This window comes from Cnephaeus nilssonii (assembly GCF_951640355.1).
Source record: "Cnephaeus nilssonii genome assembly, chromosome: 10".
NCBI lineage: Eukaryota > Metazoa > Chordata > Mammalia > Chiroptera > Vespertilionidae > Cnephaeus > Cnephaeus nilssonii.
This window is the reverse complement of record NC_137081.1, coordinates 46,306,676-46,321,760: the sequence shown is the minus strand read 5'-3', so window position 1 is coordinate 46,321,760 and position 15,085 is coordinate 46,306,676. Positions and strand designations below refer to the sequence as shown.

Sequence of the window (15,085 nt, the reverse complement as noted above, 5' to 3'; positions counted from 1 at the left end):
TCTTGGTACACTCAGCAGCACAGGCTAAACCAGGAATCCTTCTCTTCTTCTTCCTTTATCAGGCCATCAGACATGAGGGAGTGTTGGTTGCTACGGTGATGGGGCTCAGAGAGAACCAAAGCATCCAGAGGTGATGGTAACTGAACACATGATTTCCAAGGGTCTTCCTCCTAAATTTCAAGTTCCTACTAAGGAAAATAGACATATTCTTTTTATTTCGGAAACAAAATTCTCCTACCAACAGATATACCCTGAGGATCCTCCAGGATCTTTTTGTCCTCTTTTACAGCTGTGTGATTAATGTGATGGCTTTTTTCCCCCCATGATTAAAACTTAGTAGCTTCACCTGTGTCTTATATACAACCATTGTTATCTCATCCTTGCAAATAGCTTTTCTAAGTCATTAAGCCAGCAAGAATTTCCATTAGTTCTCAGCATTGACATTCAGCTCAAACACCCTGCCCAATGATTAAGTCTCCCCATATCACTCAGCTGAGTCAATCTAGGCATCTCTCTTCAGTGAGCCTGGTCACAGACTCCAATGCTTGAGAGGGTCAAGCAAAAAGAAGAAAGAGAGCCTCAGAGCCAATAAATGTCATTTTGTTTTCTGGCTCAATTTTCTGTGGCTGCACCTTCTTTGATGTCTCCTAAGTCCTATACTTGGCACCATGATCTTGTTTCAGTGACCTGTCTGCCAGACTGTGCCCTGTTTTGAATTGCTTTGAGAAGAGCATGGCCTGCTGCTGTTAAATCAGTTTGTTAGAAGACAAAGCTAACCTACCAGGATATCTAATGCCCACAGTTAGCTGTTTATGCCAATTGACCATCTTCTTGTTATTTATAATTGGCAATTAGAAAATCATCGCTTATAATTATTCTTGACCGATATCAACTTCAGAGAACTATGGAAACATAGCTGTCCTTGGGGATTCTCAGTAGAAAAACCATGTAGATAATTAAATTGAGATCTTTAAAACCTGGGTCAATATTTCCAATTATCTTCACAGTTAGCTGCAAGATGTTTACATTGTTTTTTAAAAGATAGAGTTTGGTTCTGGGTTTTATGGATTCTACAAGTGGGAAATTGGCAGTCAAGGTGTGTGATTTTTTAATGTTGCAAATCAATTTTATATGATGTTAGGATACATTATTTTCCATTAACATTTGCATCATGCTACAATCTCAGAGGTGAAAGGGACCCAGAAAAGTAATTTTCTTTCATTATTTTTCTCTGGGTGAACCACACTTAAGACATTCCATTTAGATGAGAATATATTTTTTGTTGGTGAAAAATCATAGGGCAGGCACTTCAACCACCTCTTTTGGTAACACAGGCTGGTTTCTGACATTTTGTGATTGGTGACTTAATGCATTTCCAGGAAATGAATTGTTTTAGTGGTTTTGAGCCTCTTTTTTTTTTTTTCTTAGATCCCAAGTACAAATATTAAACCAGTCATCTGTGTTCTCCAAATAAGTAGTTGACTTCTTTATTTTCATTCATTTTTTTACCACTTTTCCAGGTTTACTTATGAAATTGCCCCAGTGTTTGTCCTCATGGAGCAAATAACGCTTAAGAAGATGAGAGAGATAGTTGGATGGTCAAATAAAGATGGTGATGGGATATTTTCTCCTGGTAAGTTTCTGTTCTGTTTCCCTGACTCCCCTACAGGTTTGTAGTATGGATCCTCAGGACCCTTTTGAGAGTAGTAAGCACAGAGTGAGTTCATGGAAGAATAATGACTTTTAAAGATTTTTTGGATACTCTGCCTTCCTATCTTTGCCAGGGTGAAGGCTAGCAACAATGCTACCTTCTGTGTGTACTAACCAACAAAGGCTGTGCCTAAACCTGTCCAAACTGAGAAAGACTGTGTCTAAATTATGCTAAATAATTCCAGTTTGTCAACAATGGTTTGATTAAGCTGAGGATAAGTGAATCAAGGCTGTCAATTGACTAATCAATTTCTGCCAAAATAGTTTACCTACTTTGATCTCTAGTTCAAAGGATACAATAAGAATTTTAAAAACAAGGACAGGAAGGAAGGTAGGAAGGAGTTTGGGATGGTGTCAGAGACAGTATGATTGTATTCAAGTGGAAATAAGTAAGAATTACACTTGTCCAGACGATTCAAGCCAACCACCAATTTACCTGTTTAATTGTCAGGTAATTGATGCAAAAGCAATTAGTTTGTGCTGGCCAGATGTACCTAGCTACCTGACTTCTCCTTGTGTCTTTATTTAAGTAAACCCAAGTTTGGTTTTATTTTAATCAACTTCGAGCTCTCCCAAATGACTCAGTTGGGCTGTTCTTGGAAGGGTATCCAGGCAATGTCACCATCTCCTTCAGTAGGCTCCATAATTCTCTCTTTCTCAGTCTTTCTGACTCAGAGAACAAATTAATCTTCATTCAGTAAATAGATTGAGCAGAGAGCGGAAGCAGGGAAGTTGTAACTCACCCCTCTCTTTACAGCCACTGCCACCTCTTAATTTCTGTCTAGGCTTCAGGTGGGGCAGGCACTGGAGTACGTGATGCACCTCCAACCAAATTGCCTAGATGGCTTTGGTAAGGAGTGTGACCACTATATTCCCTGGGCAAAGGGTCCAGAGGGAAGCCCTGGCAGTAGGGAAGCCATCAAATCCTATCAGAATATTGTCCTTCCCCCTTTCTGACCTCCCTTGTCTCTTGAGACACCAGCTTAGCCTTTGCTGTTAGAAACAGTAACGAAGGAGCTGCAACACCACCCAATGTGTCTGCTTGCCGATAGGGGGAGCCATATCCAACATGTACAGCATCATGGCAGCGCGATACAAGTTCTTCCCAGAAGTTAAGACAAAGGGCATGGCAGCCGTGCCCAACCTGGTCCTCTTCACCTCAGAACATGTGAGTCGGGTGCTCTTGCTCGTGGGTTGCGGTGTTTTCCGCGGGGCTGTCGAACATCTAACCTCGAGCCTCTGTCTGTTGCAGAGTCACTACTCCATAAAAAAGGCTGGGGCTGCGCTTGGCTTTGGAACCGACAACGTGATTTTGATAAAGTGCAATGAAAGGTAGGCAGGGGATGGTGACTGTTAGGTTCTTGATGTATGAAATGTGTTCATCTGTTAAATTTGTTTTATTGTGCTTAAGGACTGACTCAGTACAGTGTGCCAAGCTGCTAATGGTCTGTTGAAAATATCCGATTACATTACTTTTTGCTGCGGCTGAAGTTTTTTTTCATGTGCAGTCTCATTGATTTTTCATTTTCATTTCTCTCCTTTTATAATAATTACAGGGGGAAGATAATTCCTGCTGATTTAGAGGCAAAAATTCTTGAAGCCAAGCAAAAGGTATATACTCTATGGTACATCTAAACTCTGGTGAATACAAATTTTTAAAAATACATTCTCTCTGCTGTAGACAGTAAAAATCTTCGATAGTATAAGAAATTATTTTATTGTGTTTCTAAAATTCTATTCTTAGATATTTATTTATTTCCAACTTGTGAGATGATTTGGCTTTAAAGCTGTGTCTATACCATATCGGTTTTTTTGAAGAATTAAAATTTCAGACATTAAACCTCTTGTCCTATCTTAATTGCGCCAAATGATTAGTTTTATGTACGTCAATAAATCCACTACTCACGCACCACGAAGATACAGCCTATTGTGGTTTTCACTTACTTCTTCTTAGGTATAATCTCATTTTAACAAGTATCATTTTAGCTTGGGGTTTTGTTTAACAAAGTACTTCCATGCCCTGCCAGGTGGACCATGATACTTGGTGAATCAGCCTCAGTCAAGTCTATTAAACAAAAAAATCTCATAGCACAGATGTATCCACAAGGCATTGCCAGATAGTTGTCAAACCATTTACCAACTCATTATTTTGGTTACATTTTATGCCTCCTTCTCTAATTGTAGTTGTTTACTGAGGTTTTAGTAGGGGGATGAATGGAAATGTCACTAGGACTGAGCAAGGAGTAGAGGTGGAGCTGAGCTTCAATAAAACGTAGGGCTCACAGATTTCCCCCAGACTGTCTGACGCCACTTCCTTGTTTATTTCTTGTTCACATCAACACATTTTGCCATGTCCACTATTAGTGAAACAGTGTATAGACTGGTTTTTAATAACCAAGCAATGCTTCAGTGCTATTATTGCATCAGTACACTTAGAATAACACGGCTTCTAAACTCTACAGCGTCCAGATGCTATTCAGAACTACCTGCCTAACACTTGAAACTTGGTATTTCTCTTCCCTGCTTTATTGTTCACCATAGACCTTGTCAATATCAGACTGTGTATTTTGCTTATTTGATTTTGTTTGCTCTCTGTCCCTGTCCACTAGAAGGTAAACTCCACGAGGACAGAAATCTTCATCTCTTTTGCTCACTGCCGTGTTCCCTGTGTCTACAACAGGGCTTGGCACAAAAACGTCGCTCAAAAACTATTTGTTGAATAAATGAGTGAATGAGTAAATGTACCAACGAAGAACTGCCAGATAGAGTGTCTGATACCATAGCTGATGTGTGAATAAATGCTACTGCAATTCGTCTACCTCCTGTGGAAAGGAGAGAGGTTAAAGAGACTAATCAGCCTGTCTCTCTTGCCTTATAGGGATATGTTCCTCTTTATGTCAATGCAACTGCTGGCACGACTGTTTATGGAGCCTTTGATCCGATACAGGAGATTGCAGATATATGTGAGAAATATAACCTTTGGCTGCATGTCGATGTAAGTGCTGTAACTCACAGCGTGGCCCAGCCCACAAGGGTGGACACGGTTCTGCTTTGTGATTTGCCTCAAGCTTCTCCCACTGCCCAGCGGGGTCTCTCTCCACACCACATCAGCTCCCCTCCTCTCTGGCTCCGGGCCGGCGTTCACCACTGGACACACCACAGGCCTGTGCATCCTCTGGGACTCATCCACTCCCTTATGGCCAGTTGCTATCTCCTGGGATTCATTTTAGAATATGGTCTCTTATCGCCTTCCCAAGTAGCTTTTGTCTGGACACATAGCTGCAGAGGGGAATATAACTGATTTCAGAGGGAAAAAAACATAAGATACAATGAAGAAAGTGGCCATGAATGTGGACGCTCAGCTAGCTGCCTTCAGTCAGCCATCTATCACACACTTTTCTTTAAAAAAAAAACACAAAAAAAACTCATATCTTGTACCTGTAGGAAAAGGTAAGACAGTATATGGAAGGTGTTCTCAGCTAAGAGATGTAGTCCCAAACTTTCCCAGGAACACAAAAGGTACATTTTTCACATGCATGACTGAGTGTATTTTTTTCTTTTTTCCTCGCTCTATTCTCTTATGGATATAACTTCTCACAACCGGACAGTTGGATAATCTGCGGTACTATTGAACAAATGACTGACAAAGGCTGTGTCCCAAGCTATTCAGTAAACTTACGCACCAGGGTACCCACAAAAGGTCTTGATGTTGCAGGAGCTGTGGCGGGACGTCCCAGCCTGGCAGGGCTGCTGCTTTCTGAGTTCACAGAAGCCCTTAGACTCCTACCGTGGGGAGAATCTGATGGCAGGCGCCAGTCTGTGTCCCTCCCAGAGCCACCCTGGGGCTCACGGAGTGTCTCTGCCCGCCCGGCGTGCTCTAGGCCTTTGGGTCCTGGCACCACAGACCAGATTCACCTGTGTCCCTCATAGCTACTCTGACTTTAACCTGGAGGAACCTTTGAAGACCTGACAAGTGATGAATTACAACTGCCACTGGTTGAACAATCAGTGTGGGTTCCTTTTGTCAGAGAAGCTTATGTTTTTCACCATTTACGTTCTCATGTTTTAGTAGAGGTGTGGAGTGACTGGTTTGGATTCCTAAATGTCACGACTCCCCCTCCCTCTCCTTTCTCTGTCCTCACAGGCTGCCTGGGGCGGTGGGCTGCTCATGTCCAGGAAGCACCGTCATAAACTCAGTGGCATAGAAAGGTAAGGGCCAGAGTTTGGGCCTCCTCCCATTCGGGCCATCAAACATGCTATGCCTCTGAGTCTGCTGATGTCCCTGACATCTTACTTCAATCTGACTAAGCTCAGTTTTGCTCAATAGAGATTTATTGAGCAATGATGGTGTGCCAGGCACTGGGAGATCAGTTATGATTGATTTCTCAGTCAAATGAGTCCTCTCCTCAATGAGTTTATAATTTCGAGAGAGAGACAAGTAAACAAATAGTTACAGCCCAATGTGATAAGCACAACAATGAATGTGGTTGGTAGGTGCTCAGGTAGAAGAGACGAGAAACCAAGCAGCGGGGAGATGTGGAGGCGAAATGAGAGTTTACAACGGTGCATCTCACTTTTCTTTCTCATGAAGCCTGCTGCTGCGGGAAGGGTAGGCCACTTGGCTCACCCAGCGTATTTATGTTCTTGTTCACCGTTCACGTTTGGTGGGTGTGCTCAGCTGAATGTGATTTTGACCTGATTCCAACGTATTGATCCCATTGATTCAGCAAATATTTCCTGAGCACTTGTCATGAGCCAGGAAGACATGGATGTGAATCTTTGGTTGCCTGTCTCTAGTCTAGCCAGGCACGGCACTTTTCTAAAACATGTGTATCTGCTACGTGTAGGAAACCATGGCAATGTATGGAAGGTGTTGTCAACTGAGAGATGTACCCTCCCGAAGCTTACGTTCCGGTGGGCTGGATGTTCCTAAACAAAGAGATACTTCATCTATCTCAGAGGGGGGGAAATAAAACTTAAATAACAGGGAGGGACCAGGCATGCTGTTTGAGGCAGGGTCGTCAGAGGCCTTTCTGAGGAGGCGACATTTCAGCAGATAAAGGGAGACAGGAAGCAAGGGTCCAGAGAAGAGAGGTGAGAAGGGCAGAGGCAAAGGCCTGAGGCAGGAATGTTCGTGGCAAGTGGGAGGACCATCAGAGAGGCCCGTGTGGCTGGAGCAACGTGCCAGGGGAGAGCAGACAAGGCTAGAGCGCGGCCTGGGAGCGGCATCGGGAACGCGCACCGTGGCTTCTCTCACAGAGGTTTTGTTACGGGTGCTGTGCCTCTTCCCTTCTGGGCCGGTGTCAAAGTGAGTGGGACTGACCCTTTGCGGCATAGTTACTCGCCTCTGTCACTTGGAGGATAATATGTTCAATGTAGAAGAACCAGTCCAACTGTACGTTAGGTTTATCCGGCAATTTTTATTTTCCATGCTTGAGCATAGGAACATTTTGCACTAGCCTTTTTCTTATCTAACATTTTAAAGCATGTATGTCTTCTGAAGGAAATTGAATCCATATCATGTCTTGTTAGTTTCCATTTGTGGCAGCAAAGAGTCATTTACTTCAGACCTTTAGGACACTCAAAACCACTCAATTTAAGGCATTTTATGAGGCCTAAATATAATTTTTAATGACTCAGGGATGGGAGCTATGAGAAAATGGATTAAATCGACTACCTTTGAAATATGGCTCGACTCACGATGCATTTTAATGAGATCAGCCGTTCGTCAACTTCCCTTAGAACTTCTCCTAGGTCTCTTTCTCAAAGGTTTTCTTTCTTACCCACTTAGAGCAGCAGGACCCCAGGCCTTCCTCTCTGATCTTTGAAACACAGCGCACACGCTGTCGTCACACATGTACACTGTTTTCCCTCTAAGGGACCCAGGCAAGATGGAGAGGTTAAAAATTCACAGCAAGGGTTCGCTCTACGGAGAGAGAGTCAGTGCACTTCGGAGCCAAGCGCTCCGTCTGGGGAGAACATCCTTCACCTATGAAAGCACAGAGCCCAGCTGTGGGCCGGGCCATTGGGAAGGAGTCCGTAAACCACCGAAGTGAGTTACCCAAGTTGTAGTCATCATACAATATACTTAGTCGTTTCCGTGATGTCCTAGCTAGTGTGCCGCTCACTAACAGTGAGGCGGTTGCTAGGAGACCGTGCTTGTTAAGCTGTCATTGCGGCCTGAACTGGCAATGTCATGTTCATTTAGCATTTAAACAAAGCTGCTACAGAGCCAAAGTCTAGAGCTGCCTAACTGATCCTTGCTTTTAAGTGTCACTCTACTCACTACCTCAGAAGTAGGTAGGTCGGCATGGCCAGCCCGTTTTATAAATAAGAACCGAAGGCAGCAGCAGCCAGAGCCTGTGGCTGAGAGGGAGGCAGGCTGCAGAAGGGGTAGGAGCACTGGCTGTGCAATTCGACTCCCTGGACGTGAATCTTGGCGCCAACACTTCCAAGCTCTGTGCCTCTGGGCGATGTATTTAACCCATTTGTGCCGTAGTTTCTCCATCTAAAATAGACAGTAGTTCCTACATCGTAGGGTTGTTGTGAGAATTAAGTATTCCAGGCACAGTTATTAGCAATATGTATTTATTAACTCATTTTCTCATTGATTCAGTCCTGTGACAAATACCCCCCATTTTACAGATGAGGAAACTGAGGCACAGAGGAGTTAGGTAACTTTCCCAAACTAGCAAGTGTCAGAGCCAGGATTCAGATTCGGACAGTTTGGCTCCGAAGTCCGGAGTTTTGAACCATGACACCACACTGGCATCACGCCTGCAAAGCTCCCACAGTAATAGGACACACAGCAAGTTCTTCGTAAACGTTAGCCGTTAGGAGCAGCAGCTGTTTAGAAGAGGGAATCTGTCGCTCGGTGCCCTGAGACTGCCTGCAAAACAATTGTCCACCACTGGGCGTCGAAAACGTGGGCTGCCTAGGCTGGTGTTTTCCTTAAGAGGACGGTCTCTTGCTGATTCCTGCACCTTCTCAGCGTGTCACATGCTTCTTGCAGGGCCAGCTCGGTGACCTGGAACCCTCACAAGATGATGGGCGTGCTGCTGCAGTGCTCCGCCATTCTCGTCAAGGAGAAGGTCTGTACTCCCTCCAGAGATGAGCTGGTGGCCGGCACACCCTTTATTAACGTTTAGAAGGCACAAGAAGAGAAAAGCGTGGGGTCTTGATACAGTGCTCGGTGACAAACTCACACAGTGGCTGCCCCGTTAGGACCGCCGTTGCTGTTCCTCCCGGCCTTTACCTGTTAGTCTCCAGCTCACCTCGTGCCTCCTCTAGGCTCTTGCCTTCCGCTGTCCGTCCTTGGTCGGGGCTCAGGGCCCTGTCAGTGACAGAAACTCCAAGGGCATTACTTCATTTCACATTCCTTCATGTTGATACAAACGAAGGGAGAGCAATTGGAACCTGAGTGAGGGCAACAAAGTGGTCACTGGAACATTCTTGGGGTTCTTAGCATGAATTTGTGGCCCCAAGAGCTGAGATAAAGATGACCTTGACATATTACAAATGTCAACTCAGAGGAACGAGGACTGTTGACCAAAAGCTTCTGTAAACGAGTCAGTAGCGTATTCCCTTCCAGAAGCATCTAATAACAGCACCCTGCCCTCGAAGGGAAACTTGTGCACACTGAGGCAACCCAAAGAATCTGTCACCAACCTGTAGGAGCCAGAACCTGCACGAGCGCTTTACTCTCCTCCTCATCAGAGGGCCTCTAACTGCATAGCAGGTCCTGGAAAAGATCAGAAGACTTTCTAGGGGATACTTTTGCGGAGGGGGGGGGGGAGTTCTTCTCAACATGAGACTGTCCCACCCACTGCAGGAAGTTTCTATCCCCTACCCACTGAATGCCATAGCACTCCCCAGACTTTGAAACAACCCCAAACACCCACACATATTTCCAAATATCTCTAAGAGGGACAGTCCTTGTGTTAGGCATCTGAGACAAAAGATTATTTTCTAATGAGAGTGACGGGGAAAGGGGCGAAGGTTTTTGCAAGAGTGGTTTTAGAGAAGAACGTGAGAACAAGTGCAAGAGCTCGTAAGACATTAGGAAGGTTGCATGTGACCCCAAGTCCAGCCAGCCCTGCTTCAAAGCCACCACATCTCTGACCTGTGGATACAGATTCATGCCTGTCTTGATAGGGGATACTCCAAGGATGCAACCAGATGTGTGCCGGCTACCTCTTCCAGCCAGACAAGCAATATGATGTCTCCTATGACACTGGGGACAAGGCAATTCAGTGTGGCCGTCACGTGGACATTTTCAAGTTCTGGCTGATGTGGAAAGCCAAGGTAAGAAAAAGGGAATTCAGGAAACAGAGCAGAAATGTAATTTGCACAGACTGGCAAAAGAGAGGCAAAGTTGTATCACAGATAACTCACTATGTGTTCAATCAATATCTAGATAATTGAGCTAACTGTATTTTCTTTGCAAATGAAGTCACTTTCTTTCTCATGTCAAATTCTCCCTTCCTCCATTCAATCTCCTCAGTTTGAATTAGCATGAAGTTTTTTTTATAACTGTCTCTGATAACAACTAAAAATGATGCCAAGATACAGACTTCGACAGCAATCCTAGGGATGCTGAAGTTATTTAGTGTAGATGTAGAAAGCGATAAAGATAAAATTACTGCATTGATGTGAACAGAACCCTGAATGCCTTTATAAGGCCTCCAATCATGGGGATATATTCAGTGAACGTATCAAAACAAATGAACAAAACAGAACAATTTTGGGTTTTTCATTATGGATTTTCAGAGAGGAAGGGATAGAGAGAGAAGTAGAGACATCAATGATTAGAGAGAATCACTGATTAGCTGCCTCCTGTATGCCCCCAACTGGGGATCAAGCCCGCAACCTGGGTATGTGCCCTTGACGGGAATCGAACCTGGGAACCTTCAGTCCGTAGGCCAACACTCTACCCACTCTATCCACTGAGCCAAACCAGTGGAAAATACATACTTTATTCCAAGAAATACATACTTTATTCCAAGAAATCCTACTGCTAGACTGAATGCAGGATCTGCACTCATCAGCCATTCAGGTTACATTTCTGTCTATTAAAAAAAAAAAAAAAAAAGAGCAAACTATTGGAATTTCCCCAAAAAATATGGGTGAGGGGAGAGGATTACCATTTAACTATTTGTTCAAAGGTGCTTTTATGCAATCAAGTAAAGGCAATTTTTATTTTACATCTGTATACTGTATCTACAATTTTTATTTACCTACTGTAAATTAACTTTACTAATTTCCATGTTTTAAGATTGGGTCTACCTAATGCCAAAACAAGGCTTTCCGGTGAAATATCTACTCACCTATTTCCTCTGTAGGAAGAATTTGACAGATTATTAGTTTTTTCCCCTCATGTAGCCATTGTGTCTTAATATATAAATAGTCTGAATTTGGTGTCTACCACATTGGAATGATAGGTATTTTAAACATACAAATAGCCATAAGCAACAAGAGAAAGAGCCCTATCATTTAGAAACATAATAACCACCTTGTCTCAGTCATTTGCCTATTTATTTTACCTAAAAATAACTCCTTGAGCCATCTGCTGGAAGTTTGGCTCCTTGTGAATCGGTTGCTGAGGGGGCCCCTGGTGCAGGCTTGCTTCCCCAGTGGAAGGTGGCCTGGCCAGGGTGTACGCCTAGTGGTGACTGCTGCTTTGCCAGTGTTGGACTTCACCCAGGCCCATTAGCAATCCACAAGCCAGCCTGTGCATCTGCTCTTGTTAACACTGACCTACTCAACAGCCTCCACACTGCTGTTATTAATCAGCCATGCTGGCTTTTCAAACTCATGCTCAACCATTTCGTCAATAGTTGGAGCTATTGCAGTCTCAGGGCATGTACTGAGACCAGTGGCCTCCCCATCTGACTGCCTGCCTGTCAGCACAAAGGATGATTCTGTGCTGTGGAAGGTAGCCTGCCTGGGAGTGTGGGGACCTGTTTGACCAGGACTCACTGCTGGGAGGGTGGGTCTGAAGCAATGGTTCTCAAACTGTGGTGAAGAGCCAGGTACAATAGAGATGAATTGCTAGAAAAAACGACATGAAAAACATCCAAGGTACAAACACCAATTTTTAAAATTAGGTTCAGTAGACATTAAACTTATTCTGTCACGTTGCTATAAAAGTTTCTTATTGCAAAATCTCAACTTCTGTACTCATTTTATCATGGGCCGGTTACAGTTTATAAACTGAGTAGCAGTATCTATCATAAAGCAAACCAGAAAAGAGACTTCGGGTCCAGGCTGTGAATAACTAGCAGGAACTAAGAGCCCTGTTGAGAATAACTGCCCGGAGACTAGAGAGCCTTCAGAAGAGAGCAGGCACACTTCGCTTGAGCTGCGAAGAAGCTGCGCACAGTCAGATGCTGCTTCCTGTCCATCTCCGAGAAGATTCTTATGTCCATTTCCAGTAGACAAGGACAGCATGGCCTTCTCAAATGCCCATCACCAATGGAAATACAACCTCTCACCAATAAACTCGATTTTTCTTTTTTTAAAAACAGGGAACAGTGGGATTTGAAAATCAGATCAACAAATGCTTGGAACTGGCTGAATACCTCTATGCCAAAATTAAAAACAGAGACGAATTTGAGATGGTTTTCAGTGGTGAGGTAAGTTGTCATCATGGACTAGATATATAGCATTTCCAGAAAATCTGTCGAGGGAAGCTCCTAAAGCCACATTTTCTAACATTGCTAAAAGCTGTTTCAGAATCTTCATTCTCAGGCACTATTCATTTCATTCTCTCTGTGTCCGTGAACTTTTCTTCCAGTAGCATTGGGATGACTTTCCCCCGTCACCTCTTTGCAGACACGAGCTCTTTCCTTGGCAGGTCTGAATCCTTTATCATAAATTACTTCTCAGTTCCAAGAAGCTTACAGGATGGGTATATGCTTGATTCCCAAGGCAGGTTCTAAAGCGAAGTTCTACTTTACAGAGAGATTCATTATGAGGAGAGCAACATGCAATCGTGTCTGCCCTGCGTTCATACCTACATGGTATATAACGAAGTGCTTATACCAGTATTGACTGAGTGCCGCTGTGTGGAAGTTTGGCTCCTCGTGAATTGGTCGCCCCATGCCAGGAGCTGAGTTATATCGCAGTGACCAAAAGATATACGGTTGCTGCCCTAATGGAGCTTGCAATTGACTAATGTTTCTATCACTGAATAGGAGCCAGTGTTGAATAAAAGAAAATCCACTCATACCCCAATATAGTATAACACCACCTACATTCAGCTTAGCCAATTTATTAGGCAGTCTAGACTAGTGGGAGCATTCTGGAGAATCACCAGATGAGGAAGAAAGAGGCCTGACAGCAAGGGGGAGGGGGATCTGAGCAGTTCACATCGACAATACAGTGCTCATGCCCTTCACCCACGGGGCCTCACTCTGATCATTGACACGGTTTTAAATATTCTGCTAGCAGCTTAAAGACAAATGTGATGTCTCAAGCCAGTCAGAGGCAGGCACAATGATGGCAAACAGCAACTAGGAAGGAAACTGAAAAACTGTCGCAAGAATACAGAAGAACTGAAAAGCATAGGAGTCTTTAAGGGAGGGACACTAACTGTCACTTCATCACAGTTACCCGTGTCTTGCAGGTTAGAACCAGTATTAATGTTCTTTATGATAGCCCAGAGTTATCAAGAAAAGATTCAGTATCAGTATAGTAAGCTCCAAAAAACATTCACTTATCAATAAAATAAATTGTGTTTTGAGAATCTCCTAGGCACTGCAAAATGGCAAATGGATAGTACCCTTTTTTAAAACTACCCAACTGTAATTCTTTTCTAATATGTCACTGTTTTTTCCTGTTTTGTTTTTTGGTGGGTTTTCCGGGCCGGGGAGAATTCCACCCAGGGTCCGCAGGGGTTTGGCAGAAGCCTTCTCTCAAGTTCTCACAATTTTCTGTTTTGTTTGTACGTTTGCTTGTTTGTGAAAATCGCTGCAGCCTGAGCACACAAACGTCTGTTTCTGGTACATTCCACAAAGCCTCCGGAGCATGCCCGACAGCCCTGAGCGACGGGAAAGACTCCACAAGGTATGGCTCTCTCCTCGGCCTCATCTCACCCTTTGCATTTCTCTGGTGGGTCGGACTAGCCTTACTCTAATGTGTCTTCTAATGGGGGAGAAATGAAAATCAAAGACTTGGGCTGGTGGGGAGCCATCCTGTTACATTCTACTTGGGTCTGGGTTGTCCCCTTGCTGTGGTTCAGGTACAACAGGAACCGCCGTACTCCTGTCTGAGGTTGGTGTTCTTCATCGAGAAGGGGCCGTGTGCAGGGCAATTGAATCCTACGCATATTCCTAGGAACTTCCATAATCAACTATGTCTGTTACAATATCTTCTGCTAAATTCAAGGCTACTCTAATGCTGATTCATTCTGATTGTTGATTCTATATCTAGTTTGCATATTATTGGTACTTGTTGGTATATTTCATTTATATACCAAACATCCAGCCGTTCAACAAATATTCGTCTGTGTGCCAGGCAGAATCTTGGGCTCTGGATTATACAGAAGCCTTAATTTGTGTAGTTGCCCATAAGAGGTGTTTTTGTTTGTTTGTTTGTTATTTCGATTTTATTGTCATTGCTCTATGACTAACTTTCAAAATTTCTGAGGGAATGTATGACTGGGTAGACTCGAATGGTCATTAGATCTTAGCCACTGAAGAAACTGAGATATAAAATATTTCTTTGTCTTTATGTCCGTGTAAACACAAATGGTGAAAAGCAAACTGCTCCTTTAATCCCAACCAAGCAGCTGGTTGCACTGGTAAAAAGAGCGGTGTTAATATCAGCCTTGAGTTCTGTTTTGTTTCCATCACAAGGTGGCTCCCAAAATCAAAGCCCTGATGATGGAGTCTGGCACGACCATGGTTGGCTACCAGCCTCAGGGGGACAAGGCCAACTTCTTCCGGATGGTCATCTCGAACCCGGCCGCCACGCAGTCTGACATCGACTTCCTCATTGAGGAGATAGAGAGACTGGGCCAGGATCTGTAACCGCCCGCAGAACAGGAGGCCATGGGGATTCCCATTCCCCGCTGGCACGCTAGAGCCTCCTCGGCAAGTTGCTAAAACAATAGCCCATTTCACTGAGGGAAAATATAATATCTTGACTACTGTTAAACCCTTACTTAAGCTCGTGATAGTTAGCAGGAAATAATGTTCTTTTTAAAAAGTTGCACATTAGGAACACAGTATATATGTACAGTTATATATACCTATCTATCTATCTATATATATGTATGTATGTACAGCGAGCGGATGTTAGTAATAGATCACAGCATGTTCCCACTCCAAGACAATTAACTTTACCTGACGGGCCACACATGCTGCAAACCAGC

The 15,085-nt window shown here is 43.8% G+C and overlaps 1 protein-coding gene across 2 annotated transcripts in view; it reads left to right on the top strand.

Annotated features, from left to right (window-relative positions):
• GAD1 (glutamate decarboxylase 1) overlaps positions 1-14,741 on the top strand; it is a gene marked incomplete at both ends in the record, with an annotated part of 40,183 nt that extends 25,442 nt beyond the window's left edge. The window contains 11 exons of one of the 2 annotated variants that reach the window (XM_079783268.1): positions 1,521-1,633; positions 2,763-2,878; positions 2,963-3,042; positions 3,267-3,321; positions 4,589-4,705; positions 5,855-5,919; positions 8,723-8,801; positions 9,865-10,014; positions 12,237-12,344; positions 13,687-13,776; positions 14,568-14,741. In XM_079783268.1, the coding sequence (XP_079639394.1) occupies positions 1,521-1,633; positions 2,763-2,878; positions 2,963-3,042; positions 3,267-3,321; positions 4,589-4,705; positions 5,855-5,919; positions 8,723-8,801; positions 9,865-10,014; positions 12,237-12,344; positions 13,687-13,776; positions 14,568-14,741 (1,147 nt within the window). Of the gene's footprint in view, positions 1-62; positions 100-1,520; positions 1,634-2,762; positions 2,879-2,962; positions 3,043-3,266; positions 3,322-4,588; positions 4,706-5,854; positions 5,920-8,722; positions 8,802-9,864; positions 10,015-12,236; positions 12,345-13,686; positions 13,777-14,567 lie in introns of those variants that run through there. The other variant, XM_079783269.1, reaches the window with a different exon arrangement.
• Between the last annotated feature and the right edge of the window lie 344 nt (positions 14,742-15,085).